The following is a 27,443-nucleotide window of genomic DNA, read 5'->3' on the forward strand; positions in this document are numbered from 1 at the left end:
ACAGATGATACAATATTTCATGTAGTGTAGGCATCAGGGTAGTCGGAATAGCGCCGTAGTATTCCGGACAAGCCGAGAAAGTGTTGTGGGAAGAAAGTCAAATTTACACCCACAAACATAATAGTAAAGTGGGCTTTGGCACAGACCTGGTCTAGAGTATAGCCCGAGAACAGGGGGAATCAGTGAATAAAGCCCCCTATGATATCAAAGACAGCTCCTACTGATAAGACGTAGTGAAAATGAGCTACGACATAATAGATGTCGTGTAGTACGATGTCTAGTGATGAGTTTGCTAATACAATGCCGGTTAGACCGCCTATGGTAAAAAGGAAAATAAAGCCTAAGGCCCAGAGTATTGCGGGGGATCACTTGATATTCCCTCCGTGTAGTGTAGCAAGCCAGCTAAAGACTTTAACGCCAGTTGGAATTGCAATAATTATAGTGGCAGAAGTAAAATAGTCTCGTGTGTCCACGTCTATGCCAACTGTAAACATGTGGTGAGCTCACACAATAAAGCCTAAGAATCCAATTGATATTACAGCTCAGACTATGCCTATGTACCCGAATGGTTCTTTTTTTCCAGAGTAGTATGTTACGATGTGAGAAATTATTCCAAACCCAGGTAGAATAAGAATATAGACTTCGGGGTGGCCGAAGAATCAGAATAAGTGTTGATATAAAATAGGATCTCCTTCTCCGGCAGGGTCGAAGAAGGTGGTGTTGAGATTACGGTCTGTTAGTAGTATTGTAATGCCGGCGGCTAAGGGAAAGAGAACCTGTGTGCAAATACAAGGAAGGTGAGTGATATGGTTTGGCTGTGTCCTCACCCACATCTCATCTTGAATTGTAGCTCCCATAATTCCCACATGTTTTGGGAGGGAGCCGGTGGGACATACTTAAATCATGGGGGCAGGTCTCATGGTGGTGAATAAGTCTCATGAGATCTGTGGGTTTTATAAGGGGAAACCTCTTTTGCTTGGCACTCGTTCTGTCTTTGCCAGCTGCCATGTTAAGACGTGCCTTTCACCTTCCGTCATAATTGTGAAGCCTTCCCAGCCACTTGGAACTGTGAATCCATTAAACCTCTTTTCCTTTGTAAATTACCCAGTCTTGGGTATGTCTTTATCAGCAGCATGAAAACGGACTAATACAATGAGAGAGCATGACACCTTCAAGAAGGGGGGAGAGGACAAATACTAATAGATTTGTTTCATTCCAATACTTACCGTTTTTATTTCTTTTTTCCTTGCCAAAGTATTCTGGTGAGCCTCCAAATCTATGTCAAATAGTAAGCATCTTTGTCTTGTTCTTGACAGCAAGGAAAATGCTTTCAATTATATAGCTTCATGTGAAATATTTGTTATATGTTTTCTATAGATACTATTATCAGGTTAAAGAAGTCATATTCTTTTCTTAGTTTGCTAGTAGTTAATAATATATAGATGTTTAATTATACTTTCTATATGTATTCAGATAATCATAATTTTCTCCTATAATGTTTTCATGTGGGGGATACATTAATTGATTTCCCAATATTAACCCAACTTTGCACAATTTTGATCAACCCACCTTGATCATGATATAATTCCTTTTTTATACATGGCTGAATTCTCCTTACTAATATTTGGTTTAATATTTTTGCATCTTGCGTTCATAAGAATAATTGGCCTTCTTTGTACTGTTGTTTTTGATATCAAAGTTACGTTAGCCTACAAATTTTACAAATTTTATTGGGGAGTGTTATTTCTTTTTTATATTCTCCACGATATTTTGGGAAATTTTGGGCCTTAAATATTTGATTGACCTAACGGATGAAGCCATCTGACTTTAGCTTTCTTTGAGGGAAAAACTATGACTATGAATTCAGTGTCTTCAATGGCTGTAAGATGATTCAGGTTTTCTATTTCTTCTTGTGTTAGTTTGGCCAGGTTTGTTTTCTACACACATTTATTCATTTAATATACTTTTCAGATAAATAGGCATAAAATAGTCCACAACATCCTCTAATCATTTGAAAGTCCTTAGCAACCATAAACTTATCCCCATTTTTATTCTTAACATTATCTGTCTTTTCTTTTTTAAAGTAATCTCACAAAAGACAAGATTTGTCCATTTTATTAATCTTTTAAAATTTTTATCTTTGTTGATTCTCTGTATTTTAAGTTTTTCAATTTGTTAATTTCTGTTCTTATGTTTATAATATCCCACTTCCTAATTGTTTTCTGTTTGTTCATTTTGCTGCTCTTTTGCCAACTTTTTAAAATGGATGATTGGTTCACCAATTATCACCCTCTTTTCTATTTCAATATAAATATTTCAGACTACAAATTTCTATTTGCTGTTTTAGCTATATACCACAAATTTTATATGTATTTTTGTTATGTTAAACCATATTGTCTAACTTACATTGTAATTTCTTTTTTGAAATGTGTATTTCCTAAGTAAATTTTTCTACTTAACTTTTTATTGACATCTAGCATAATTGCTTTAGGTCTGAGTAGGTATTATATTATTTTAGTCATTTAAATGTGTTGTGATTTTCTTTATAAACCTATTTACGGTAAATTTGTATAAATGATCTATGTGTAAGAATTTGTATTTTTTAGTTGTTGGGAGCAGTGCTCTAACCCCATTAGGTCAAGTTTGTTAATCTTCCATTTCTTGTTTTTTTTTTCACTTGTTTTATCAATAACTCACATAACTATATTAAAAAGTAGGTATGAATGTAGTGCAAGAAATTTCCCTCCACAGAAAGGTCAGTACCTCTGTAAATATACGAACCAACTGCCTGGCTTCCTGTTTTTTCTGTATCAAGTTCTTGTAGTACCATTGAGAAAGTAGCACTGGGTGGCTGAAAAGGTACCTGGCTAGTATCCAAGTACTGGGTCCAAGTTCAAGCTCTGCTTTTCACTAGCTACATGTTTTAAGATGTATATTACCCTCTTGAAGTCTCTACTTCTCATCTTCAAACGGGGACAGGAATTCTACAAGACTCTGAGGTCTACAAAGTCTGGGCCTGTGTTCCATTTCTTTTTGTATTCCTTGGGCCTAATTTCACATCTGCTATTGTAGATCAAATCTTTGTTCTGAATGAAAGAGTAAATAAATTTATATCTTCAAGATTTTTTTGCATGCACTGAGACAGCACATGAGTAAGCTCTTTGTAAACTATTAAGCACATGACAAATGTATATTGTTATCATCTTTCTATTATATTTCACAGCAATGTGAGATATCCTCAAATATGCTTTTACATCCCTCATCCTCAAATGTTTAGCTCAGCCCCCAATATTTACGTATTTTTCAGCAATTGTTTCATATAATCTCTACCGAAGGAAGAGACAGAAGCCACTTGAAAAAAAGTCTTAGGGATATCTCCCAAAACTGCTTATTATTTGAATGGCTTTATATTTTAAAATGTGTGCAGCCAATTTTTTGCTCTCTTGTGCCCCAACCCTTCTTCATACCACAGACTGTGGGGGTCTGCCCCACAGACCCTGACCCAATGACAGATGAATAACATACACTGACACACAGATGTTCTGCTCTGCCAGTCCAGCTAAGTGTCTCAGCCGCTTACAGTCTCCCTGGAGAGTAAACAGTTGTCGACCAGCTAGTGAGTCTCACATTTATTTGGTAAAGATTAATTGACAAAGGCTTGAGTCAACACCACTAGAGGGTAATTGACATTGTGGACTTCCCGAGTAGAAAGCAGTTAAGCACCTGTGGTAAAGCAAAGGTTAGTCTTAAGACCACATGGGTAAACAAGCTAGCTAGAAAAACTCCCCACATTCCTTTGTCACTATTTTAATATAATTAACTAAAGATAAAGGGACCAGGCTACCTTCAGCCAGATCTATTACTGAAGTTATGCAAACTCTCAGGCCTTTCAAGACAGTTTGTGGCTATTACTATAACCATCTTTAATATTTTTCCCACCAGCCTGATGGAACCCCTACAACAGACTATGGTAGGTCAGACCCAGAAGTGCCATGACTTTTCAGACATGGTCCACATGTGTAGCAAGATGCCCCAAACCCCACTCCTCAGTATTTTTTGGCTCACTGAATACAAAAAATGAACATTCTACTTGGCCTTATATTGTTTTTTAAACCACAGACTGTTTGGGATTTTTGTTTTGTTTTGTTTTGTTTTGTTTCCATCACTAGTATGTTTTGCTCCTGAAGATTGTTTTCTGACCCCCTGCCTTTGTTCAAGAAAAAAAAAAAAAAAAAAAAAAAAAAAGCCCTGCCTGGAATGCATTCTATTCATCAAAACCCTTCCCTTCTGAAATATCACCTCCTTCAGTAAGCCTTTCCTGCTTAGCCCACTATGTAAGTATAAGTATCCTCATACTCAGAAGCAGCTCACACATGCTCACTAAGCCACTCTGCTCCAATTAAGAAGAAAAACTAACAGAGCATCCACAGCTTTCATTCAAGGAAGGCTGAGTACTTGTTTTTTTTTTTTTTTTTTTTTAAATTATACTTTAAGTTCTAGGGTACATGTGCATAACGTGCAGGTTTGTTACATATGTATACTTATGCCATGTTGGTGTGCTGCACCCATCAACTCGTCAGCACCCATCAATTCATCATTTATATCATGCATACCTCCCCAATGCAATCCCTCCATCCTCCCCGCTCCCCATGATAGGCCCCAGTGTGTGATGTTCCCCTTCCCGAGTCCGAGTGATCTCATTGTTCAGTTCCCACCTATGAGTGAGAACATGCGGTGTTTGGTTTTCTCTTCTTGTGATAGTTTGCTAAGAATGATGGTTTCCAGCTGCATCCATGTCCCTACAAAGGACGCAAACTCATCCTTTTTTATGGCTGCATAGTATTCCATGGTGTATATGTGCCACACTTTCTTAATCCAGTCTGTCACAGATGGACATTTGGGTTGATTCCAAGTCTTTGTTATTGTGAATAGTGCCGCAATAAACATACGTGTGCATGTGTCTTTGTAGTAGAATAATTTATAATCCTTTGGGTATATACCCAGTAGTGGGATGGCTGGGTCATATGGTACATCTAGTTCTAGATCCTTGAGGAATTGCCATACTGTTTTCCATAATGGTTGAACTAGTTTACGATCCCACCAACAGTGTAAAAGTGTTCCTATTTCTCCACATCGTCTCCAACATCTGTTGTTTCCTGACTTCTTAATGATTGCCATTCTAACTGGTGTGAGGGGTATCTCATTGTGGTTTTGATTTGCATTTCTCTGATGGCGAGTGATGATGAGCATTTTTTCATGTGTCTGTGTGGCTGTATGAATGCCTTCTTTGAGAAATGTCTGTTCATATCCTTTGCCCACTTTTGATGGGGTTGTTTGTTTTTTTCTTGTATATTTGTTTGAGTTCTTTGTAGATTCTGGATATTAGCCCTTTGTCAGATGAGTAGGTTGCAAAATTTTCTCCCATTCTGTAGGTTGCCTGTTCACTCTGATGGTAGTTTCTTTTGCTGTGCAGAAGCTCTTTAGTTTAATTAGATCCCATTTGTCAAATTTGGCTTTTGCTGCCGTTGCTTTTGGTGTTTTAGACATGAAGTCCTTGCCCATGCCTATGTCCTGAATGGTACTACCTAGATTTTCTTCTAGGGTTTTTATGGTATTAGTCTAACATTGAAGTCTCTAATCCATCTTGAATTATTTTCGTATAAGGGGTAAGGAAAGGATCCAGTTTCAGCTTTCTACTTATGGCTAGCCAATTTTCCCAGCACCATTTATTAAATAGGGAATCCTTCCCTATTTCTTGTTTCTCTCAGGTTTGTCAAAGATCAGATGGCTGTAGATGTGTGGTATTATTTCTGAGGACTCTGTTCTGTTCCATTGGTCTATATCTCTGTTTTGGTACCAGTACCATGCTGTTTTGGTTACTGTAGCCTTGTAGTATAGTTTGAAGTCAGGTAGCGTGATGCCTCCAGCTTTGTCCTTTTGACTTAGGATTGTCTTGGCAATGCGGGCTCTTTTTTGGTTCCATATGAACTTTAAAGCAGTTTTTTCCAATTCTGTGAAGAAACTCATTGGTAGCTTGATGGGGATGGCATTGAATCTATAAATAACCTTAGGCAGTATGCCCATTTTCACGATATTGATTCTTCCTATCCATGAGCATGGTATGTTCTTCCATTTGTTTGTGTCCTCTTTGATTTCACTGAGCAGTGGTTTGTAGTTCTCCTTGAAGAGGTCCTTTACATCCTTGTAAGCTGGATTCCTAGGTATTTTATTCTCTTTGAAGCAATTGTGAATGGAAGTTCATTCCTGATTTGGCTCTCTGCTTGTCTGTTACTGGTGTATAAGAATGCTTGTGATTTTTGCACATTAATTTTGTATCCTGAGACTTTGCTGAAGTTGCTTATCAGCTTAAGGAGATTTGGGGCTGAGACGATGGGGTTTTCTAAATATACAATCATGTCATCTGCAAACAGGGACAATTTGACTTCTTCTTTTCCTAACTGGATACCCTTGATTTCTTTCTCTTGCCTGATTGCCCTAGCCAGAACTTCCAACACTATGTTGAATAGGAGTGGTGAGAGAGGCATCCCTGTCTTGTGCCAGTTTTCAAAGGGAATTTTTCCAGTTTTTGCCCATTCAGTATGATATTAGCTGTGGGTTTGTCATAAATAGCTCTTATTATTTTGAGGTACGTTCCATCAATATCGAATTTATTGAGCGTTTTTAGCATGAAGGGCTGTTGAATTTTGTCAAAAGCCTTTTCTGCATCTATTGAGATAATCATGTGGTTCTTGTCTTTGGTTCTGTTTCTATGCTGGATTACGTTTATTGATTTGCGAATGTTGAACCAATCCGGTTTGCCAGTATTTTATTGAGAATTTTTGCATCGATGTTCATCAGGGATATTGGTCTAAAATTCTCTTTTTTTGTTGTGTCTCTGCCAGGCTTTGGTATCAGGATGATGTTGGCCTCATAAAATGAGTTAGGGAGGATTCCCTCTTTTTCTATTGATTGGAATAGTTTCAGAAGGAATGGTACCAGCTCCTCCTTGTACCTCTGGTAGAATTCAGCTGTGAATCCATCTGGTCCGGACTTTTTTTGGTGGGTAGGCTATTAATTGTTGCCTCAATTTCAGAGCCTGCTATTGGTCTATTCAGGGATTCAACTTCTTCCTGGTTTAGTCTTGGGAGAGTGTAAGTGTCTAGGAAATTATCCATTTCTTCTAGATTTTCTAGTTGATTTGCGTAGAGGTTTTTATAGTATTCTCTGATGGTTTTTGTATTTCTGTGGGGTCGGTGGTGATATCCCCTTTATCATTTTTTATTGCGTCTATTTGATTCCTCTCTCTTTTCTTCTTTATTAGTCTTGCTAGCGGTCTGTCAATTTTGTTGATCTTTTCAAAAAACCAACTCCTGGATTCATTGATTTTTTGAGGGTTTTTGTGTCTCTATCTCCTTCAGTTCTGCTCTGATCTTAGTTATTTCTTGCCTTCTGCTAGCTTTTGAATGTGTTTTTGCTTGCCTCTCTAGTTCTTTTAATTGTGATGTTAGAGTGTCAATTTTAGATCTTTCCTGCTTTCTCTTGTGGGCATTTAGTGCTATAAATTTCCCTCTACACACTGCTTTAAATGTGTCCCAGAGATTCTGGTATGTTGTATCTTTGTTCTCATTGGTTTCAAAGAACATCTTTATTTCTGCTTTCATTTCATTATGTACCCAGTAGTCATTCAGGAGCAGGTTGTTCAGTTTCCATGTAGTTGAGTGGTTTGGATTGAGTTTCTTAGTCCTGAGTTCTAGTTTGATTGCACTGTGGTCTGAGAGACAGTTTGTTATAATTTCTGTTCTTTGACATTTGCTGAGGAGTGCTTTCCTTCCAATTATGTGGTCAATTTTGGAATAAGTGCAATGTGGTGCTGAGAAGAATGTATATTCTGTTGATTTGGGGTGGAGAGTTCTATAGATGTCTGTTAGGTCCGCTTGGTGCAGAGATGAGTTCAATTCCTGGATATCCTTGTTAACTTTCTGTCTCATTGATCTGTCTAATGTTGACAGTGGAGTGTTGAAGTCTCCCATTATTATTGTATGGGAGTCTAAGTCTCTTTGTAAGTCTCTAAGGACTTGCTTTATGAATCTGGGTGCTCCTGTATTGGGTGCATATATATTTAGGAGAGTTAGCTCTTCCTTTTGAATTGATCCCTTTACCATTATGTAATGGCCTTCTTTGTCTCTTTTGATCTTTGATGGTTTAAAGTCTGTTTTATCAGAGACTAGGATTGCAACCCCTGCTTTTTTTGTGTTCTCCATTTGCTTGGTAGATCTTCCTCCATCCCTTTATTTTGAGCCTATGTATGTCTCTGCATGTGAGATGGGTCTCCTGAATACAGCAGACTGATGGTCTTGACTCTTTATCCAGTTTGCCAGTCTGTGTCTTTTAATTGGAGCATTTAGTCCATTTACATTTAAGGTTAATATTGTTATGTGTGAACTTGATCCTGCCATTATGATATTAACTGGTTATTTTGCTCGTTAGTTGATGCAGTTTCTTCCTAGCCTCGGTGGTCTTTACATTTTGGCATGTTTTTGCAATGGCTGGTACCGGTTGTTCCTTTCCATGTTTAGGGCTTCCTTCAGGGTCTCTTGTAGGCAGGCCTGGTGGTGACAAAATCTCTAAGCATTTGCTTATCTGTAAAGGATTTTCTTTCTCCTTCACTGATGAAACTTAGTTTGGCTGGATATGAAATTCTGGGTTTAAAATTCTTTTCTTTAAGAACGTTGGGCCGGGCGCGGTGGCTCAAGCCTGTAATCCCAGCACTTTGGGAGGCCGAGGCGGGCGGATCACGAGGTCAGGAGATCGAGACCATCCTGGCTAACACGGTGAAACCCCGTCTCTACTAAAAAAATACAAAAAACTAGCCAGGCGAGGTGGCGGGCGCCTGTAGTCCCAGCTACTCGGGAGGCTGAGCAGGAGAATGGCATGAACCTGGAGGCGGAGCTTGCAGTGAGCTGAGATCCGGCCACTGCACTCCAGCCTGGGCGACAGAACGAGACTCCGTCTCAAAAAAAAAAAAAAAAAGAACGTTGAATATTGGCCCCCACTCTCTTCTGGCTTGTAGAGTTTCTGCCGAGAGATCTGCTGTTAGTCTGATGGGCTTCCCTTTGTGGGTAACCCGACCTTTCTCTCTGGCTGCCCTTTAGATATTTTCCTTCATTTCAACTTTGGTGAATCTGGCAATTATGTGTCTTGGAGTTGCTCTTCTGGAGGAGTATCTTTGTGGCGTTCTCTGTAGTTCCTGAATTTGAATGTTGGCCTGCCCTACTAGGTTGGGGAAGTTCTCCTGGATGATATCCTGAAGAGTGTTTTCCAACTTGGTTCCATTTTCCCCCTCACTTTCAGGCACCCCAATCAGACACATTTGGTCTTTTTACATAATCCCATACTTCTTGCAGGCTTTGTTTTCTTTTTCTTCTTTTTTCTTTTGGTTTCTCTTCTCGCTTCATTTCATTCATTTGATCCTCAATCGCTGATACTCTTTCTTCCAGTTGATCGAGTCGGTTACTGAAGCTTGTGCATTTGTCACGTATTTCTCGTGTCATGGTTTTCATCTCTGTCATTTCGTTTATGACCTTCTCTGCATTAATTAGTCTAGCTGTCAATTCTTCCACTCTTTTTTCAAGATTTTTAGTTTCTTTGCGCTGGGTACGTAATTCCTCCTTTAGCTCTGAGAAGTTTGATGGACTGAAGCCTTCTTCTCTCATCTCGTCAAAGTCATTCTCTGACCAGCTTTGATCCGTTGCTGGCGATGGGCTGCGCTCCTTTGCAGGGGGAGATGCGCTCTTATTTTTTGAATTTCCAGCTTTTCTGCCCTGCTTTTTCCCATCTTTGTGGTTTTATCTGTCTCTGGTCTTTGATGATGGTGACGTACTGATGGGGTTTTGGTATAGGTGTCCTTCCTGTTTGATAGTTTTCCTTCTGACAGTCAGGACCCTCAGCTGTAGGTCTGTTGGAGATTGCTTGAGGTCCACTCCAGACCCTGTTTGCCTGGGTATCAGCAGCAGAGGTTGCAGAAGATAGAATATTGCTGAACAGCGAGTGTACCTGTCTGATTCTTCCTTTGGAAGCTTCCTCTCAGGGGTGTACTCCACCCTGTGAGGTGTGGGGTGTCAGACTGCCCCTAGTGGGGGATGTCTCCTAGCTAGGCTACTCAGGGGTCAGGGACCCACCTGAGCAGGCAGTCTGTCCGTTCTCAGATCTCAACCTCTGCATTGGGAGATCCACGGCTCTCCCCAAAGCTGTTAGACAGAGTTGTTCACATCTGCACCGGCCCCCGCTGCTTCCCCTATTGGTCTTCAGCTGTGCGCTGTCCTCAGAGGTGGAGTCTACAGAGACAGGCAGGCTTCCTTGAGCTGCTGTGAGCTCCACCCAGTTCGAGCTTCCCAGCGGCTTTGTTTACCTACTTAAGCCTCAGCAATGGCGGGCGCCCCTCCCCAGCCTTGCTGCTGCCTTGCGGATAGATCGCAGCAGACTGTTGTGTTAGCAGTGAGGGAGGCTCCGTGGGTGTGGGACCCTCCCGGCCAGGTGTGGGATATATTCTCGTGGTGTGCCTGTTTGCTTAAAGCGCAGTATTGGGGTGGGAGTTACCCGATTTTCCAGGTGTTGTGTGTCTCAGTTCCCCTGGCTAGGAAAACGGATTCCCTTCCCCCTTGCACTTCCACGTGAGGCGATGCCTCGCCCTGCTTCAGCTCTCACTGGTCAGGCTGCAGCAGCTGACCAGCACCGATTGTCCGGCACTCCCTAGTGAGATGACCCCAGTACCTCAGTTGAAAATGCAGAAATCACCGGTCTTCTGTGTCGTTCGCGCTGGGAGTTGGAGACTGGAGCTGTTCCTATTCGGCCATCTTGCTCCGCCGGAAGGCTGAGTACTTGTTAAGATGATTTAGCTGTTAAGCAGCAAGGAAAGGATTCAGATCAGGTGCTGTTTGCTTCCAAACCCATCTGACTTCAAACTTGACCTCTATGTTAAGAGAGTCAGGCTCATAGGATGGGCAACCATGATAGGTGCATGCACGTCTTGTCTTGCACTAGAGAATTTTATGTACATTTTCCCTTTCTAGATTATAATCTCTCCAAGGGCGAGAACTCCCTAACACCTTTCTGTACCTCTTACATCATTGTGACATCAAAGATTCTTAGCAAATGCTTGTTAAATAAATGACAGCAGACATTCTTGCTCCCCACTGATTTTATCTTGGATTCTAATAATACAGTAACCTTATTTCCAAAAACCATTCCCACACAGTCCAACACACGGTGGAACAAAAACTGAGAATTGGGTTGAAGAACTGGACAGAGATTAGGAAACCCTTTAGTGAAATCACAACCTGTAAATAGACTTCAAAACATAGCTTTCACTCAGCTGAAGCCGAACGTTCTACAGCCTGGATTCATTTGGCTTGATCATGCATCACTTGTTTACTCGGTGTGTGTAACACTCCATAGGAGATACAGCGTCCTTTATAGGCATCTCTACTGTGGGTCTGTTGTGGGCCCCAGGTAGTCATAGTCCCACTCTCTTGCTGATCATCCTCCTGCACCCCCAGCGCAACTGGACATCACACACTAACTTACAAATCAGCCTCCTTCCAACTGTCTTCCCCATTCTATCGAGTCTCTTCCTGCCTTATTTAACTTCCCAGCATCATATGAGTAATTGTTTGTTTGCTCATCCTATCATGACTCTCATAAGATAGAGGTTGGGTTTGAAGTCAGGTCTTTCTCGGAGGTAAAACAGCACACTGGCTCCTCATGGTGGGTTTGGAATCAAACAGAACCTGATCCAAATCCTGTCCTTGCTGCTTAACAGCTAAGTGAACTTAGAAAAAAAATGATCTTAACAAGTACTCAGCCTTCCTTGAATGAAAGTTACAGATCCTCTGTTAGTATTTTCTTTTTAATCGGAGTAGGGTGGCTTAGTGAGCATGGAACTGACAGTGTTGGTTTAAAATCTGGTGACCATTGCATAGTTCCACTTTAAAATGCCCTGTGCCACATGAGTGTGAATGGACAGAGGCACAGACAGGCCCAGGGTCTCAGGTTAGAAAATATGATGAAGGGAGGGATTTCTTCTAAAGAGAACTGTGGAATTGTCAGATGTGAATCTGCGCCTATTGTTCATGTCTCACTATGCATGTTCCCATGGGACAGACACTCACTAGTTACTCTCGCTCTCTCCCACCACTTCCGCTCTGTTTCACAGGAAGAGGCGGGTCCTATCCTGACGGAAACCGGTTCTGGTCTCTGTCCAATGGGAGTCGCTTCCTGTCCTGCACCTTCCGAACCACATCAGTGAAAAGGTGCAAGTGCTGGCCTGCCCACTGCTGCAGGCTTAACCCATGTTCTTCCTACTAGGAAAGGGGTAATTCCATTTTCATCCACCTGACTCCTGAGTTGGTTGCAAAGACGGAAGAAAAGAATAGCCATTTATTCTCCTGCAGGCAGGACCTGCCTGACCTGAGAGGGCCTTCCCTCTGACCCCAAGCATCAGAGCAGATGCAAGCAGAAAACCCAACCGTGAGGCCGCTGTATGGTGGGTCTCTTCACAGCCATGGGGCCTAGTCCCACTCGCCTCCCCCAGGTTATGGCCCAGCAGTTGGGACTTGGCCCAGAAGAGCACCTGCAGCAAGTATCCTGTGTTCTCCATCAAAGCGGCCTGGAGTCCGCCTGCGTCCCCAGCAAGCAGCACTCCCGCCCTAAAACCAAAGGGCGCAGCAGGGAAATGGGAGGGGAGCAGTTTGCTTCCTGTCTGATAACTACCAACAACCGGGCTTCTGCCCAGCATAGCTAGATAAGGAGAGGGCACTCCATTTGACATGCCCTGAAGGCTGTCCAAGCGATGGCTTAGGAAGGCCATTCCAATTTCAAATCCTGAAAGTTGTAAGATTTTCCTGTGACTTAGAGTGATTTATAACATGGTTTAACCTCTCAAAGCCTCCATTTCACATCTGTCGAATATGGATAAAACAATCTCAAAGTGTTATTGTGTAAGTTAAATGAAAAAGATAGTGTATGCACATTGTTTAGCACTAAGCTATTATTATTATCAAAAGTAGTAGCAATTAGTATTATTGTTTAAAGGAGAAAATGATATCCACTGGGAGGCTCCTCTCTGGACCTGAACGCTTCATATCTGGAATTACTTAGAACTGGAATGCCAGCCTCCCGCTCCTGCCAGCAACCTGCTGCCAATTCTGATGAGACAGCTTAGAAACCATTGCCCTGATGCCATAGGAAAGATTAGGACAGCTAGCCTTTTCCTTTCTCTTCACTCCTAATTTAAAAAGGTTGGGCAAGTTATATGTCCACCCACCTCCAAACCTTTCAAACAAGTTTCAGTTATATTCTTGCCAAGTAAAAAAACCAAAAATTAATAAGAGAACTTACTTAAAATAAAAAGTTGTTAACATCTTGATACATCCTGGCTTATCCAGTTAAGAGACTTGACAGAATGGTTCATGATTTCTACACCAAATTCTTTCTTGTACATTTTGTTTACACCCCACCCCTTCCTTAGCCTCAACCTCATGAGTGCAAATGGAAATCAGCCCTGGCTCCTGGCCTCCCATGACTACTTGGAGGTGGAAATCGTTGGTCTGGAGTGGGATTGAGGGCCCCTAAGGCAGACTGACACTCTTTCAGCTGATGCATGTCTAATACTGAGCAGGCTGTGACCAACCACACTGAGGACATGTAAGCAAGTGTGCTGTAGGGAGTGGTCTTCCTCATAAGTGAGAAAACATGGAAGCAAAGTTCATTTATCCCATCAGTTGGCTGCTTCTCACCATTCACCTGGGCCCTGAAATGCCGAGAAAATAGGATGTATTTTCATCTCCAAGCAGACTGTGCTCCAGTCGATTGAGAGACACAGAGCCACAATATAATTCGATTTGGGGTGATTCCACGGCCTCTGTAACATCTAAAGCCCTAACGTACTGCTGACTCTTAGGACAAACTGGCACTGATCAAGAGTGAGGCTACTAAGCCATCATTGATTTCAGACTCTCACCCCTGACTTTCTATGTATGTGTTTATAGACAACACTTAATATTTCACAGAACCCAAGTTGCACAGGACCGAAGAAGACCTAAATAGCCATGTAGTCCATGTGCTGCCAAACACCTGGCAAATAGTTACATTGTTGTTAAATAAGCATGCCCCATATTCAGGAACTCCTGGACAAAGACTGACCATTCCATCTGGAGCACCTCCAACTGTTAAAAAGCTCTCTCTTGAATTTGACCAATGGACATCCCTGCTGAGCCCACCTTTAGTCCAGATGTTACCTTTCTAGATGTTCGTTCACGCATATATAGCTGCAAACGTTTTCTGACAGCTTGATATTGCTAGGCACTGTGCTGGGTCCTGAATCAATGGGTGATAAGGGTAATCCCACTCCCAGCAGACACTGACAGCCCCTCCTTGACATGGTCCTGGGTTCTCTCATTCCCCTTGTCTCTCCCCACTGAACTTGCACTAACTGTCCTATGTCACTCTTTAAGTGTAGGCCCAGAATTGATATTGCAGTCTGTTTAATGTGTAACAAATAAGTCTGTGACCTGTTTCAGAAAATGCAGCCTAAGATTGGGCAGTCATGTCACCTTCCTGTTTAATTTTCTGTTCATATGAGGCAAAATAGCTTAAGATTAAAAAAAGACTTTTGGAATTAGCCCTGGAACAAGCATTTGTTCCATCTCTTACCTTGGAGAGCTGGGCAAATTGTTCCATCTGTCAAGACATTTTTTTAAAAGTGTACCATGGGGGCAGTTGGAAGGAGTAATGAGACAGTGTATATACAGCACCTGACCTAGTCATGGCTCATTAAAAGCTGCTATTCTACATCTCATTGCTGTCATCTCCAAAACGCTGAAGTCCTTTTCACATGTGCTGCTGCTCCATCAAACCCCCAGGTGTTTTGGGGAGGACTGGATGGAGGTCCTAACACCTTCAAGATCTAACCCATCACCTTAGCCTGTTCTTTGGCATCCTGGATGTGTCACATAACCTAGTGTCATCTCAGCCCCATGGCATTGGGAGCTGTGATCAGGGTATCTTCTGTATCCTCATCTGAGTAAAGTATGACCAAGTAAATTCAAGGGCGGCAGCCTGGGGTTTAATCCTATGACCTCCCTTCTAGATGAGCATCCATTTTTTAATTAGTACTCTTTGGCTGTGCTTATTCAATCAGTCACAACCTTGTAATATCTCCAGACTGTTTTATGAAGTCGCGTCAGGATGAAATTCTGGCTACCTACTATTTCTGTATTGTCTTCTTTAGGAAACATGCTGTATGGCTATAGAACCTGAAAAAACCATTTCTTTTCTCCACAAAGTTTCTACATATAACATGCTTCCTGCAGAAGTTTGTAATTCATATCTTCTAGTACAAATTATAATCAGGAAACATGACTTTCTCCAGCAGAATAATAGTTTAACATTATTTTGTGAGAAAATAATTATGTTTTACTCAGTAAAATGAGTTTAAAATTACAAGCTAGAAAAGTTTATCTAGTTGTTTCTGTATAGCATTAATTTGGGCTGCTTTGTTAAAAATTTATTTTTGAATCAGGGTTTCACTCTGTCACCCAGGCTGGTGGTGTGGTCACAGCTCACTGTAGCCTTGAACTCCTGGGACTGCAGTTGTGCACCACCATGCCCAGCTAATTTTCGTATTTATTTATTTTTCTATAGAGACTGGGTACTGTCATGTTGCCCAGGCTGGTCCTGAGCTCCCGGGCTCACACGATCCGCCCGCCTCTGCCCTTCAAAGTGCTGGGATTACAGGTGTGAGTCAACAAGATTTCTTTAAACCAAGGTTAAGATAAAGAGAAGGCACAGAATTGATGTATTTTTGAATAGTCCAAAGTAATTTTTATTCTCTAATTAAGTCGCCTCATGACTTTATTTGAATGAAGTAATGAGAGGCTAATTAAACCAGCTTTAAAAAAAATATATTTTCGTCTCTTTCTCCAGGCAGTGGGTCACTTTGTGGCGCTGCAGAACGCCTGTGCTTTCCCTGTGCCCCATCACCTTCCCAGCTCCTGAGCTGTAGCCATCTTGGCTGCACCTGCCGTCAGAGGGCAGCTCCTCGGGCTCCTGCTCCTGGGCTGCAGGTGCTACCTCTGTGCAGAGGGCTTAGGAGGAGCAGTGGTGAGCCTTCTAACTGCAGCAGTCCTGACAAAGCACTTTGTGAACCCCTCTGGGACATAAGGGCATCAAACTAGAAACAAAAATAAAGTCTTGACTGTGATTTGGCGATTTTACCACATACAAGGCCCGAAAGACAATTAAGACAAGAAAAGAAGACAAATCTCTTGCCAGCAGGAGTATGATTGTACAGGAGTCTGAGTATACATCAGGGCAAGCCAAGAGACAGGTAGAAACAGAGAGAAAGGGTTCATGCAATTATGAATATGACCTGGAGGGTGTTTTGGAATTAGATTACAACAGGAACAGAGAATTAATGCCATTTTGTAACAATTTAAGAATTACGTATTTGAAGGAACTCAGTATTATCATGTTATCCAACATTATCCCAGTTGCTCATAAGACTTGCTAATAACCTGGATTGGGGTGGAGGGTTGAGGGATCTAACGGAAAACATCTGTTAAAATTGAATATGATAATCATGTCTTGTTTTTATGATCTTGCTCATGAGACAGTCTTGAAAGAGAGAACCGAGTGATTATCCAAGTAAATGTGTATTTCTATGCAGAATGTAGGTGTGTCTTGACTTTGCATTCCAAAATAAAAATGACTGATCTTTTCCATTAGCACAGTTTGGGTCAGCCTAACTGCCAGCTTTCATGATTGTATTTATTTATTTTCCCTAAGGAGATACAGGCACTTTGTGGGCCTTCCCAGGCTGCTGCAAAATGATGGATGGTTGGGCTCTGTCTAATCCAAATGACACGGTGTGTCGGGAGCGTTGGTAATCGTATCCTGCCGACTTCAAAGCCCACTGCCAAAACATCCACAGCACAGAGGTTTGGCAACTTCATATAATCATAGCAAAAGGATTACAACGTGAAAAAACAGGCCCTGAAATAGCTATGAAAAGGGCCAATTCAGAAACCAATTCAGCTAAGACGTTTAGGCTAGCGCCTTCGCACGGTCACCTTGTATTTTCACCTCTTGAGTTGCCTTCACCTGGACTAAGGTTGGCAGCATTTGTGAGGCAAAGAAAAGATGCCCAGGGAAACTGGCTCTAGATTATAGAAATAAACATTGTCTTCAAGGGATAGCCAGCGATATCAGGCTCAAGACTTGTGAATCCCAAGCCACAGTGCCCAGGTAACTCTGATATAGCAAGATTAAAGCTGTCTACCTAGTGAGATCTCCTGAAAGAGAAACCCCATGGCAAATCTAGAAGTTGTCCCTTGTTTCGGTAAAGTGAGAAATTGCAGCTATCCATGACACTTTATTTACCAGTAATAATACAGTTTGCATTATGAGCGGTAGCTTGTTCACCATTCAACAAATGTTTTTTAATCACAGCAGGAATTAAGGGTGATTTGTGACCAGGTGCTGAACTAGAATTTCTCAATGACAACCCCAGCATCCTAGGCCTCTTTCCATTCCAGGCATAAATATGGAGGCTCCAACGTGAAACCTGGGGTCCTTCTGTTCCAAAAGGGGCTACAAATAAGAGAGATGAGGGTGAAAGAAGGACCTGCAGAGGCTGACGCCGTCTGGGTGCCAAACATCCTATTTGCTTGACTCTCCCTTGCACAAGTTCCTGGACAAAGTAAAATTATAACACAAAATCCACAACATTCAGCACATGTTTTCATTAAGCAACTTTAGTTACTAAAAAAAGTGCAAATGCAGACTCCTGTATAAATCTGATTTGCCATGCTAGGCCAAGCTTATTTTATTACATACATTCTGCATTCTAAGAACTAATAACTTCGTATTGTAAACATTAAGCATACAGAGTTAAAATTCAAGGCCACATTATATCATTGATTGTCTCTTTTGTCGTGTGTCTTTGGCTGGCCGAGATCAACTCGTAGTGTATAAATGCATAAGTTATATAATTATTATATAAAAAGGGGGGGGAAACATTGACTTGTATACTTCATTCTGACAAACGCACAGCGTTCGCGACTCAAAGGAAAACTGGAGGCCGCCTACCCAAAATGCCTGTGTGATTTCTGATTGTGGCAGCCAAGAAGGCCATCTCTTACCTGACCCTGTGGAGAACAAAGCCCCCACATAATGATGAGGTCCTGAATGTTTCTCTTAAATATCAGACAATTCCAGTTAAAATTTTCATTTGACAAAGAAAGAAAGAGATGCACATTTTTGTTTCTGATTTCTACTACTTCCCCTTTCTACATTACGCTGTGTCCTTTCTCCTAACACTGGGTTTGGTATAACACTGACTGCATGAACCCTCAAGTCTCTGTAACTCATTGTACACAGTCCCCAAATGTCCTGAGTCCAGTCTTCATTGCTTGAGACGTTTCTTTCCCAGCCCTGGTCTCCTCCTTCTCTGCCTCCTCCTCCTCCTTCACCCCTCTGTCTACGATCACACGCTCACTCTATACACATCCTCAGTCCCACCTTTTAGTTCACAGTCCCGGTAATACTGTAAAGGAGTTGGAAACTTTGGGTCATCTTCACAGTTTGAGAAAGCTGACAGCTGTCCATCAAACGGAATGTATTTGATTTCAACCAAAACAGCACATACCGTGCAGTTGCGTATCAATGTCTCTTGATGGGCCACAGTCTCTCTCATGTCTTTTCTCTTGTTTTTGATATGTTTCTATTTTTAAATACAGGTAGTTTTCCTTAAAATGGCATTATAAACGGTATGTTAGGTCAAAACTGTGTTGTTTCTATTGCTTTAGTTTCATCCCAGTTTGCATTAGCGGGATTTCAAACTCTACTCTAAAGTTTATACATTTCTTAAGACCACTTTCTTTGGCACTTTGTCCTTAAGACTTCATGCTTCTACATATACTGTCTTTTACAAGGTCAGTCCACAGATGATATGTCCATATTTGTGACATTTTTAGCATCCTCCTCATTTCTGTAGTAAGACTTCAGTAACTCCCTCCCAAGAGTCTTTGGATCTCTTCCCTGGCTTCCTTCCCCAGCCCCAGTAAAGCTTTTTTCATTCCTCTTGAGGCACTTTTGATTCATGTTCTCCGATAGAGTTTGTGGCGATGGGCTGGTGAATGTACGCTGATGGGAAAGGCCTCCATCAGGTGTTTAGTAGTAAGTGCCCAGATGAGAAGGCATATGGCTGGTGGGGAGCCTAGTGTTAGGGTATATACCCCCAGTTGGTGAATTCCAGTATGGGTTTGGGGCAGCAAAAAAACTGGAAGATGTCACGGGGAGAGCTGGAGGATGGGGTGCCACAAAGTTCATCTTCTGCGGGTGGGCGTGATAGGAGCCCATGTACGGGAGGTCTGAGGGGTACTTGTACAGAGATGACTCCGGGGGGTGGGGCTGGAGGGCCTGGGCGATCCCGTGGAAGTCGAACTTGTAGGCGTAGCGCTTCCCGTGGACCTTGGTCATGATGTTCTTGTCATAGTAGTAACGGAGGGCGCGGCTGAGCTTATCGTAGTTCATATTGGGTTTGCTCTTCCGCTCTCCCCAACGCCGGGCCACCTCATCGGGATCCGTCATCTTGAACTCCCCGTTGGTGCCTTCCCAGGTGATGCAGCTGGAGTTGGAGCTGTCTGACAGGAGCTCCAGGAGGAACTGCCAAAGCTGGATCTGGCCACTGCCTAATGAGATCAGGAGAGGAAGGAAAACTCCAATGAGCACAGGTTCCAGGGGAAAGAGGCCCTTTGTGATGAGGTAAGGAGGTGCTATTGGTGTGTCGCCCACATTCCCTTCACCAGGCCTGTCCGTCCATCCCTCAGCTGCAGGGGTGAGGACTGCTCTCACTCCATGGCCACCCATTTCTCCAGAGAACTGCCCTTACCTTAACAGAGCCACCGCCTCACCCACCCCCAGGTATCCGACAGCTGTTGGACTGAACAGGGTAACATAGGCCGGCCCCCTTGCCTCAAGGAAAGACCAACTCCATGAGGCTATTCAGGCTCCAGCGCTCCCGTGGGATAGGGCTGAAACAGCGTCCAGCTGCAAGGAGGCTTGGAGGAGGCCAGAAACTTCCTTAGCGCTGCACCTGCCCTGTGCTTCTTCCCATTCTCTCTCTCCTGAGAACATGCCGTTAATCATTCACCTGCACAAGCAGCCTTACCCCAAGTTCTGCATCTAGGGAACCCGAGCCAGGATGATGGTCTAACAGATTCAAGACCTAGATGGAATGCAGGGAATTCATATGGGGCAGAGTTCAGGCTGGTTCCATCCATTTCTGACTTCCTTAAAAGAACAGCCAGATCAACCTGGTGTTTAGAGGATGAAAGAGCTGTATTTTTTTTTTCCTATTTTGTGAAGCAGAAAAGTACTGTTATGTGGATGGCAATAATGACTTAATGCCATTTATATTGGCTAGGTCAAGTAAGATAATAAAAGTTAGATTTAGGAAATGAACTTCTAAAAGTTTATGGAAAAAAATTGAGAATGGAAGTAAACATCATTATTTCTAACATAACATTTTGCTGGCGCTCAGAAAGCAATTCTGTCAAAACTTTTCCTAGAACAGAATTAACCCACTAAAAATGAGGAAGTTTAGAAAAAAAACAAAAAAAGCTGGCTCTTTTTCAAACCAGATCACCCAGTTCCAGTATTTGGGCAAGGGCATCGTAACGGAAACCAATGCGTTGCCTGTGCCCTGCAATGCCAATTGTGTCAAGCAGCATTTCCAGAAGAAAAACCCCAACAACGAGTGATTGCAAGTCCCCTTGGGAAGCTGAATGAGACTCTTCCTTTGTCAAAGAGATCACATTTAGCTGGGTGGACAAAGTCAGAATTTTCTTGATTTCACTGAGAGCATATAGATATGGCTTTGTTTTATGAAATTTAAAGAAAAATCTAGGCACATCTAGCTGCTGCGTCACAATACTTGAAGATAATTTATGGCTCCCTAGAAGACAGCAGCATGTAAATATTGACAATAGTATCAGTACCGAGAGAAGCTGAGCTGTGCTGAACATATTTCAGAAGCGTAAGAATGGATGGGAGGTGGGTCTTTCCTCCCGAACTCCAGTTATAGCACTGCCTTAGACTTATTACCAAAAGATTACCTTTTATTATATCGTAAGTAATATCATTCAATGTGATAAAATGATTAAAGTAACTTTAACTGACATCTACTCAAGGAATTAATATAATGTAAAAATCAATTTTAAGATCATTTTCTTCTAAATCCTTGCCAGCCTCCTATGTATATCGCCCAACTCATAAACTCTTCTTTGCATGTTGGCTACATGGAAATGGATATTTTTGTGAATTTATCCATACAATAGCACTGTGAGAAAGGTCAGCTTTTTCTGAATCTATTCTGGAAAGTACTCATTTTCAGTCTAGCAACACATTTGAAATGTATTAACAGCTCGTAGCTCATTGCGGTAGAAGCCTTTGCTTTTTCAGAACCACATATACACACTGCTCCCAATCAAGGTTTGTTGCCTGCAACATTTCATTAATATGCGTTTAGAAAATACAAAGAATGGTATGGGAAAACCATATGGTCTTGGTATATATATTGTAACCAAAAAATTACAACTTGAAAAAAATTCCATAGATGACCTGGGAATAGGAAAAGGCATGGATTTTTGATTTAACAGTCTTCACAGATGCTTCAATATAAACACATATGGTTGTTTGAAAATAAATATTCAGCGTCAACTTTCTCCCATAGAGAAAGCAACTCCACAGACCTGCCGAAATCACACTCGGAATCGACTCAAACCTTGGCACTGCCTCTTAGCAAGTTTTCCCTCACCCACTTCTCTTATAAACGTGTGTAGGACAGAACCAGTGGACAAAAGTGATCTCATGTCTCTCCTATTTCTGAAGAGTTAGAAAGCAGGGGACCTAAATTCATGGCAGCAAACTCAATGCCCAAAGGATGGATGAGCTAATTTCTCACTTGACTATTTTACCCATTAGCCATAAAGACACAGGGCTCAGGACTGTGAGCATTTCAAGGGAGGGTCTATAGAAAGAAGAGATCTGAAAGCAAAATTCATCAGCTTTCAAACCTTGAAAGAAACCTGGAAATGCAAAATCAATCAATGAATGTTTAAGTAAATGGTAGAAAGCGTAACATTATGTCAAACTCATTAACTGTTAAATTTAATATTTGTAACGAAATTCACTGCATTTTGCAGTGTGTAGAACAAATTTTCTCACTGCAAGAATTCTCAAAAATGAACAATGGTTGTTAAAAAATTGTCAATGGTAAATGAGTTATTCTCAGTCATAAAATTTTAAGAACAATTTTTAAATTCTTATTTTACTTCCAAATCAATAACATTTAATGTGTGATGAGGTGCATTTTAGAATATAGAGATTTCAAAACAAGAATGCTTAGGATTTAGGAAAGCCTAAAAGTGGCTTGGGTCACTCATGGGCCAAACGAGGGTTTACAAAGAGAAGCTCTTGAAAGACAAGACCTTTCACTGAGTAGCATCACCACCTCTACCTTAGGACTCACCTTTCTTGGGTAAACCCTTCAGATCTATTTTTGTTTTACTCTATCTTAATAACATCCTTGCAATGTCAGTAAGGAGCAACTAGTTTTTTCTTAGGGTAATTACCAAAATAAAACAGATTTGGGAGTAAAAAACAGTGGCAGGCAGCACTGCCCACCTACGGAGAACCCTGTGGATGAAAGGGTGGCTGTGGCTTTTAAGAAGACAGAAGGCACTCCTTTAATTTTACAGAGGAAAGAAATCTCCTAATACTGTTAAAAGAAAGGGAGAGAAACAGGGTAGCAAAGGCGTACAGACTGAGCAAAAATGGGCAGGAAAAAAAAAAACAAAACCCAAAACGGTTTACAAACCACAGAGCAAAGCAGAGAGCTGCAGAGTGACTCAGCAGCTGTGAGTCTGGTGGAAACAGCAGCCTGGTGCAAAGCCCTGCAGCCATCAGCTGATGAACAAGGGCAGTAAATACAGTCATGAGGGGCCCCGCCAGTACCATGGTGGCAGTGGTTTGAGGCCACTTTCTCTAGAAGCCAGGGGTGGTGCAGAAGATCCCGCGTGCATGGCCTGGACCCTCTGCAAGGCAGCAGGTGTGTCCTGAATGGAAGTCTCTGCCCCGAGACTCAGTGAGGCTCAGGCATCACTTACTGGAGGGCAGAAAAGCATGGTGGTAGGGAGCACCAACTTTGGAGTTGCCACTGCCTCAGCTGAATCCTGCCTCTGCCCTTTGTGGGACCTTTGGCAACTCTCCCAGCTCTCTCTGCCTCAGTATCCTCATCTGTAAAGAGGGCATGATGGTAACAGTACTATCTTGCAAGATCATGGTAAGGATGAACTCAGTACATGAATGGTCTTCTCATAATTTCTTTGGGCTGAAAAATCAGAGTTTAAGGAAAGATAACACTCCTCTCCTATAGCCAGGAAATGCCTAAAGAAAGAGAAACACTGTTCAATTGGCCTTTTGAACCATGAAAAAGCTTGAAAAGGTGCTCTTCTCGGGCTGACTGATATCCTCTGAAGGCTTACTGTGTGCCATGCACCATTCTAAATGCTTTACATGTGTTGATTTATTTAATTCCCACAGGAATCATGTGATTAGCCCACTGGAGAAGTGAGGAAATTGGAGCTTAGAGAGGTAGACTGACGTATTTTTCTCAGCGCCGGCAAGGGCTGAAATCTAGACCCTACGCTACCATGCTTAATCACTGCACAAACTTGCTTTCAGGCCTGGTTTATGCACATCTCTGCAGCCTCCCCAGGTCCTTTCCATGTTGTCGCCTCCCTGGGGGGCTGCCACTGGAAGACTGCACACTCTCACCTCCTAACAAATGGCAAAACATCCCTAACCTGGTCTGTTGTTCTGCAAGAGGCTTCATGTGCACCACCGAAGTGTTCAGTTAGCATCAAGGGAGCCTCTGAACATAACCCAACAAAGCTCTTTCATTAGAGGAACCATGTTAGATTCTCAGCTGCTCTGATGGCACGTAAAGGAGCTGTGTTGCTTATAACCGATCCATGATATCAGAATGCAGGGACACACTGTTCTCAGCAGGAGAAGTGATGTCCAAAGTGCACATCAAATGAATATTTGGGATAGAGATGTTGGGATGATGACATCATCTTGTGCATTCATACTATATGATGCAATCTTTCCACTTAAAATGAGGAAAAGGAATTTGTATTGTATGAAAAGCAAAGACAGCAATTTGTAAGTGATGAAGGATTTATGTATCAGAGAATAGAAAAATAGAATCAAACAGGAAGAAGCATTCTGATTAATACAAAGATAAGCGACATTCTGGTTTCAGGGGAAAAATTCACATGAGCACAACAGACACAAACCTAAGGATAGATGGAGAGAAAGTCGAATTCATCATAAACTAAATGAAATAAACCTTTATCTTAAAGTCACTGGGCTGCAAATCAAAGGTAGGATGTTGTCATTTTCTCCAGGCCCATTAAAAAGAGTCTTAACGGTATGAAGCGCAGTCCTGTTTCCCCAGGCCTGTGATGAGTTTCCAGTCTCGTTGCTCTGAGCTCAGGTCCCTCTGTCTACAAAGGGCATCCCCAGGCTGCTGGGCCCAGGGCAGGTGTGGTGTTCCCTTGTGAGAATTGGCACTCTGCTTAGGAGCAAGTGACTCTGGCCCTGTTCTACAAACAAGCCAAGCAGTACCTTTGGGCTATGACAATGTGGTCATGGACATATATATTTCATTTGGCCAATGTGTTAGTGCAAAGGCCAGTTTAGTCTTCTTTGGTGCAGCTTGACTCTCTTCCTCTTCCTTCCCGACCTCAGATTCATCGCCTGCACCTAAGCAGTTATTACCCTGAAAGGAAATCCTTGCTTTCTATTCTCACAGTCTGCATTTTGTAAGACCTCCTTTTCCCTTCATACTTAGTCAGCGGCAGAGTAGGGCAAGAAAACAAAAGCAGACTTTGGAGACAGAGTTAGGTTACAAATCTGACCTCCCTTATCATTGGCTGTGTGACACAGGAAAAGTTACTTAACTTCTCTGGACTTCTAATTCCTCTTCTGTAGGATGGAGATAGTAACCTCCCAGGGCTGCCATGAGGCACAGAAGGGACCACAGACATTCTATCGGGGGCGTTCTGCGGGGTGGGAGCTGTTTGATTGTTATTTCACATGATTGTATTAACATTCCCAGAGTGTTTCAGCTTCCGTCATTTTCTTTTTTCTAATCTATCCTAACATTGCTGCCAGATCAGTCTTCCTGAAGCATGGCTGATAATAATCATCTCAAAACATAGTCATTATTTGTATTTGAACGGTTATATGGCAGAGTTGCAAATGAAAAGCTGAGCAGAAGGCTGAGAAGAGACCACAGCCTCAGGAGCCTGGGCTACTACATGAAAGCCATCATGAGCAAAAAGGGCCTGGGGCTCTGTGTTTGGGACAATGTTGTAACTCCCTGTGTCCATCTCTCCAGCAACCGAAAGCTCCCTGAGCTAAAGGACTATATCTCGTTATCCTTGGCATTCATGTATGCAACAAATAATTATTGAGCACCTAGTCTAGGCCCCAGGCTAACTAGTTTTCTTTAGATTTTCAGCTGTAAAAAAAATTCATTGAATTCATTAACATTAACCAAAATTTAACATCAAAAATACAGATGCTCAAAAATGATAATGTTTCATGTTTTCAATGTGTAGATTCTCTTGCAGGGATGTACACTGATTAAATGTGAATTATTCCATTTCCAACCTTATTTTGGCCTCAACATTTAGGAAATATAATTCCATCTTTGCTTGCAATATACCTGTAACATCTTGGCATTTGAATTTGCAGTTGGGAATATGCAGCATAGGCTATGAATTTCTGAAGTTGGTGCCAGCACAGCTGGTTCTGATCTGAATACAAACAAATAAACTATGTAGTTGGCACTGAAACATTAGAACAGGTGGCAAACCTTGGCAATGCACTGGGTACAAATGGGCTAATTAAGAATCTGCTCTTTCTTCTAGCCAAGTTCAGAAACAGACCATCAAAGATGAGCCTGAATTTGAAGTCTTGTGGTTGTATTAAGGCTCTCTTTTAAAAAATACTAGTTATTTTATCTGCTTGTATCATGGTTGAATTGTGTCCCCTCAATTCCCCATGTTGAAATCTTAACCCGCGGTATCTGAGAATGTAACCTTTTTATGGAGATAAGATCCTAAATAAGGTAATCAAGTTACAGTCAGGTTATGGAATGGGTATTCCAATCTGACCAACGTCCTCATGCAAAAGAGACATCTGGACACAGCGACTGACACACACAGAGAGACGATGATGAGAAGAGACACGAGGAGATGATGGCTATCTGTAAGACAGGGAGAGTCCCCAGGACAGATCCCTCCCTCACAGCCCTCAGAAGGAATGAAACCTGCTATCGGGACACTCTGATTTCAGACTTCCAGCCTCCAGAACTGTGAGACAATAAACTGTTGTTGTTTAAGCCACCTAATCCATGGTGCTTTGTTCCAGCAGCCCTAAAAAACTATTACAGCTTGGATTAGGTTATAATGTTCTTTGCTGAAGCTGAAAATTTATAACCCGACCCATTTTTCCATTAAGGCAAATAATTCAGTGAGACCTAAAACTAAAATTTGTTCAGTCAAAGGAATTTCTCACCAATACCAATTTACTTTTCAAAATAGCCACTGCCAAAAAGGTAACTTTGTAAGAAGAAAATCATCAGCAGTTTCTCACCTGGATTTGCAAGGCGGCTACTTGTTGGTCCAAGAATCTGATAAGGATCTACAGCAAAAAGAAACAAAGTCAAACCATAGACATAGCTGTGACATAGTATGATGTGACTTCAGACATAATGCCTGACTCAATTGTGTTTTCAGATTTCAGAGCTGGAAATGTCCCCCAACTCCAAATCAACTGCCTCCACCTCTTCTATGAGAGAAGATACCACACAGCATCTCAGATGTCTTGCTAGGGGACTCCTAGTTGGTGGCAGGGCTTGGATTCCATCCCAGGATCCCGACACGTAGCTCAGGGCTCACACCAACCAATGACATAAAGAGGGCAAACATGTGCCAAGCCCCATCAATCCAGGGCTGTGCAGGCTGTGTTGTTCGGGCATGGAAAGTAAAATTAAAAAAAAAAAAAAAGGATCACAAAGCAGCAGACTGTGTGCAAGTAGAATGTTTTTTTCTATATTTATTGCATAGTTGGGGACATGTTTTAGCACCATCTCAAGTCACCTCGCGTGAGTAGGCTGATGACTTGGGCCCTATCTTATGTATGGAGCAGTCAAAAAGAGGCAAAAAATCATGTTAACTTCCATTAAAAAGTGATGCATTTTAGAAACGTGCTGCTGAGCCTGAATCTTCTCTTATGTTTATTCAGATGGC

The 27,443-nt window shown here is 42.0% G+C and overlaps 1 protein-coding gene and 1 long non-coding RNA gene across 5 annotated transcripts in view; one reads left to right on the forward strand and one right to left on the reverse strand.

Moving 5' to 3' along the window:
* The first annotated feature begins 353 nt into the window (after positions 1-353).
* Positions 354-14,675, forward strand: LOC117095781. Its single transcript, XR_004442177.1, has 3 exons — positions 354-467; positions 1,204-1,207; positions 14,665-14,675. It is a non-coding gene; the product is annotated as an uncharacterized LOC117095781 (long non-coding RNA).
* A 1,177-nt stretch (positions 14,676-15,852) lies between these two features.
* Positions 15,853-27,443, reverse strand: part of ERG (ETS transcription factor ERG) — a 208,330-nt gene continuing 196,739 nt past the window's right edge. For all 4 annotated transcript variants that reach the window (XM_033232471.1, XM_033232469.1, XM_033232472.1 and 1 more), the window contains 2 exons: positions 26,788-26,835; positions 15,853-19,748 (listed from right to left, as the gene is read on the reverse strand). In XM_033232471.1, the coding sequence (XP_033088362.1) occupies positions 19,228-19,748; positions 26,788-26,835 (569 nt within the window). In that variant the 3' untranslated portion in view covers positions 15,853-19,227. The remainder of the gene's footprint in view (positions 19,749-26,787; positions 26,836-27,443) is intronic.

Source organism: Trachypithecus francoisi, unplaced genomic scaffold (genome assembly GCF_009764315.1).
Source record: "Trachypithecus francoisi isolate TF-2019V2 unplaced genomic scaffold, Tfra_2.0 Lachesis_group14, whole genome shotgun sequence".
NCBI lineage: Eukaryota > Metazoa > Chordata > Mammalia > Primates > Cercopithecidae > Trachypithecus > Trachypithecus francoisi.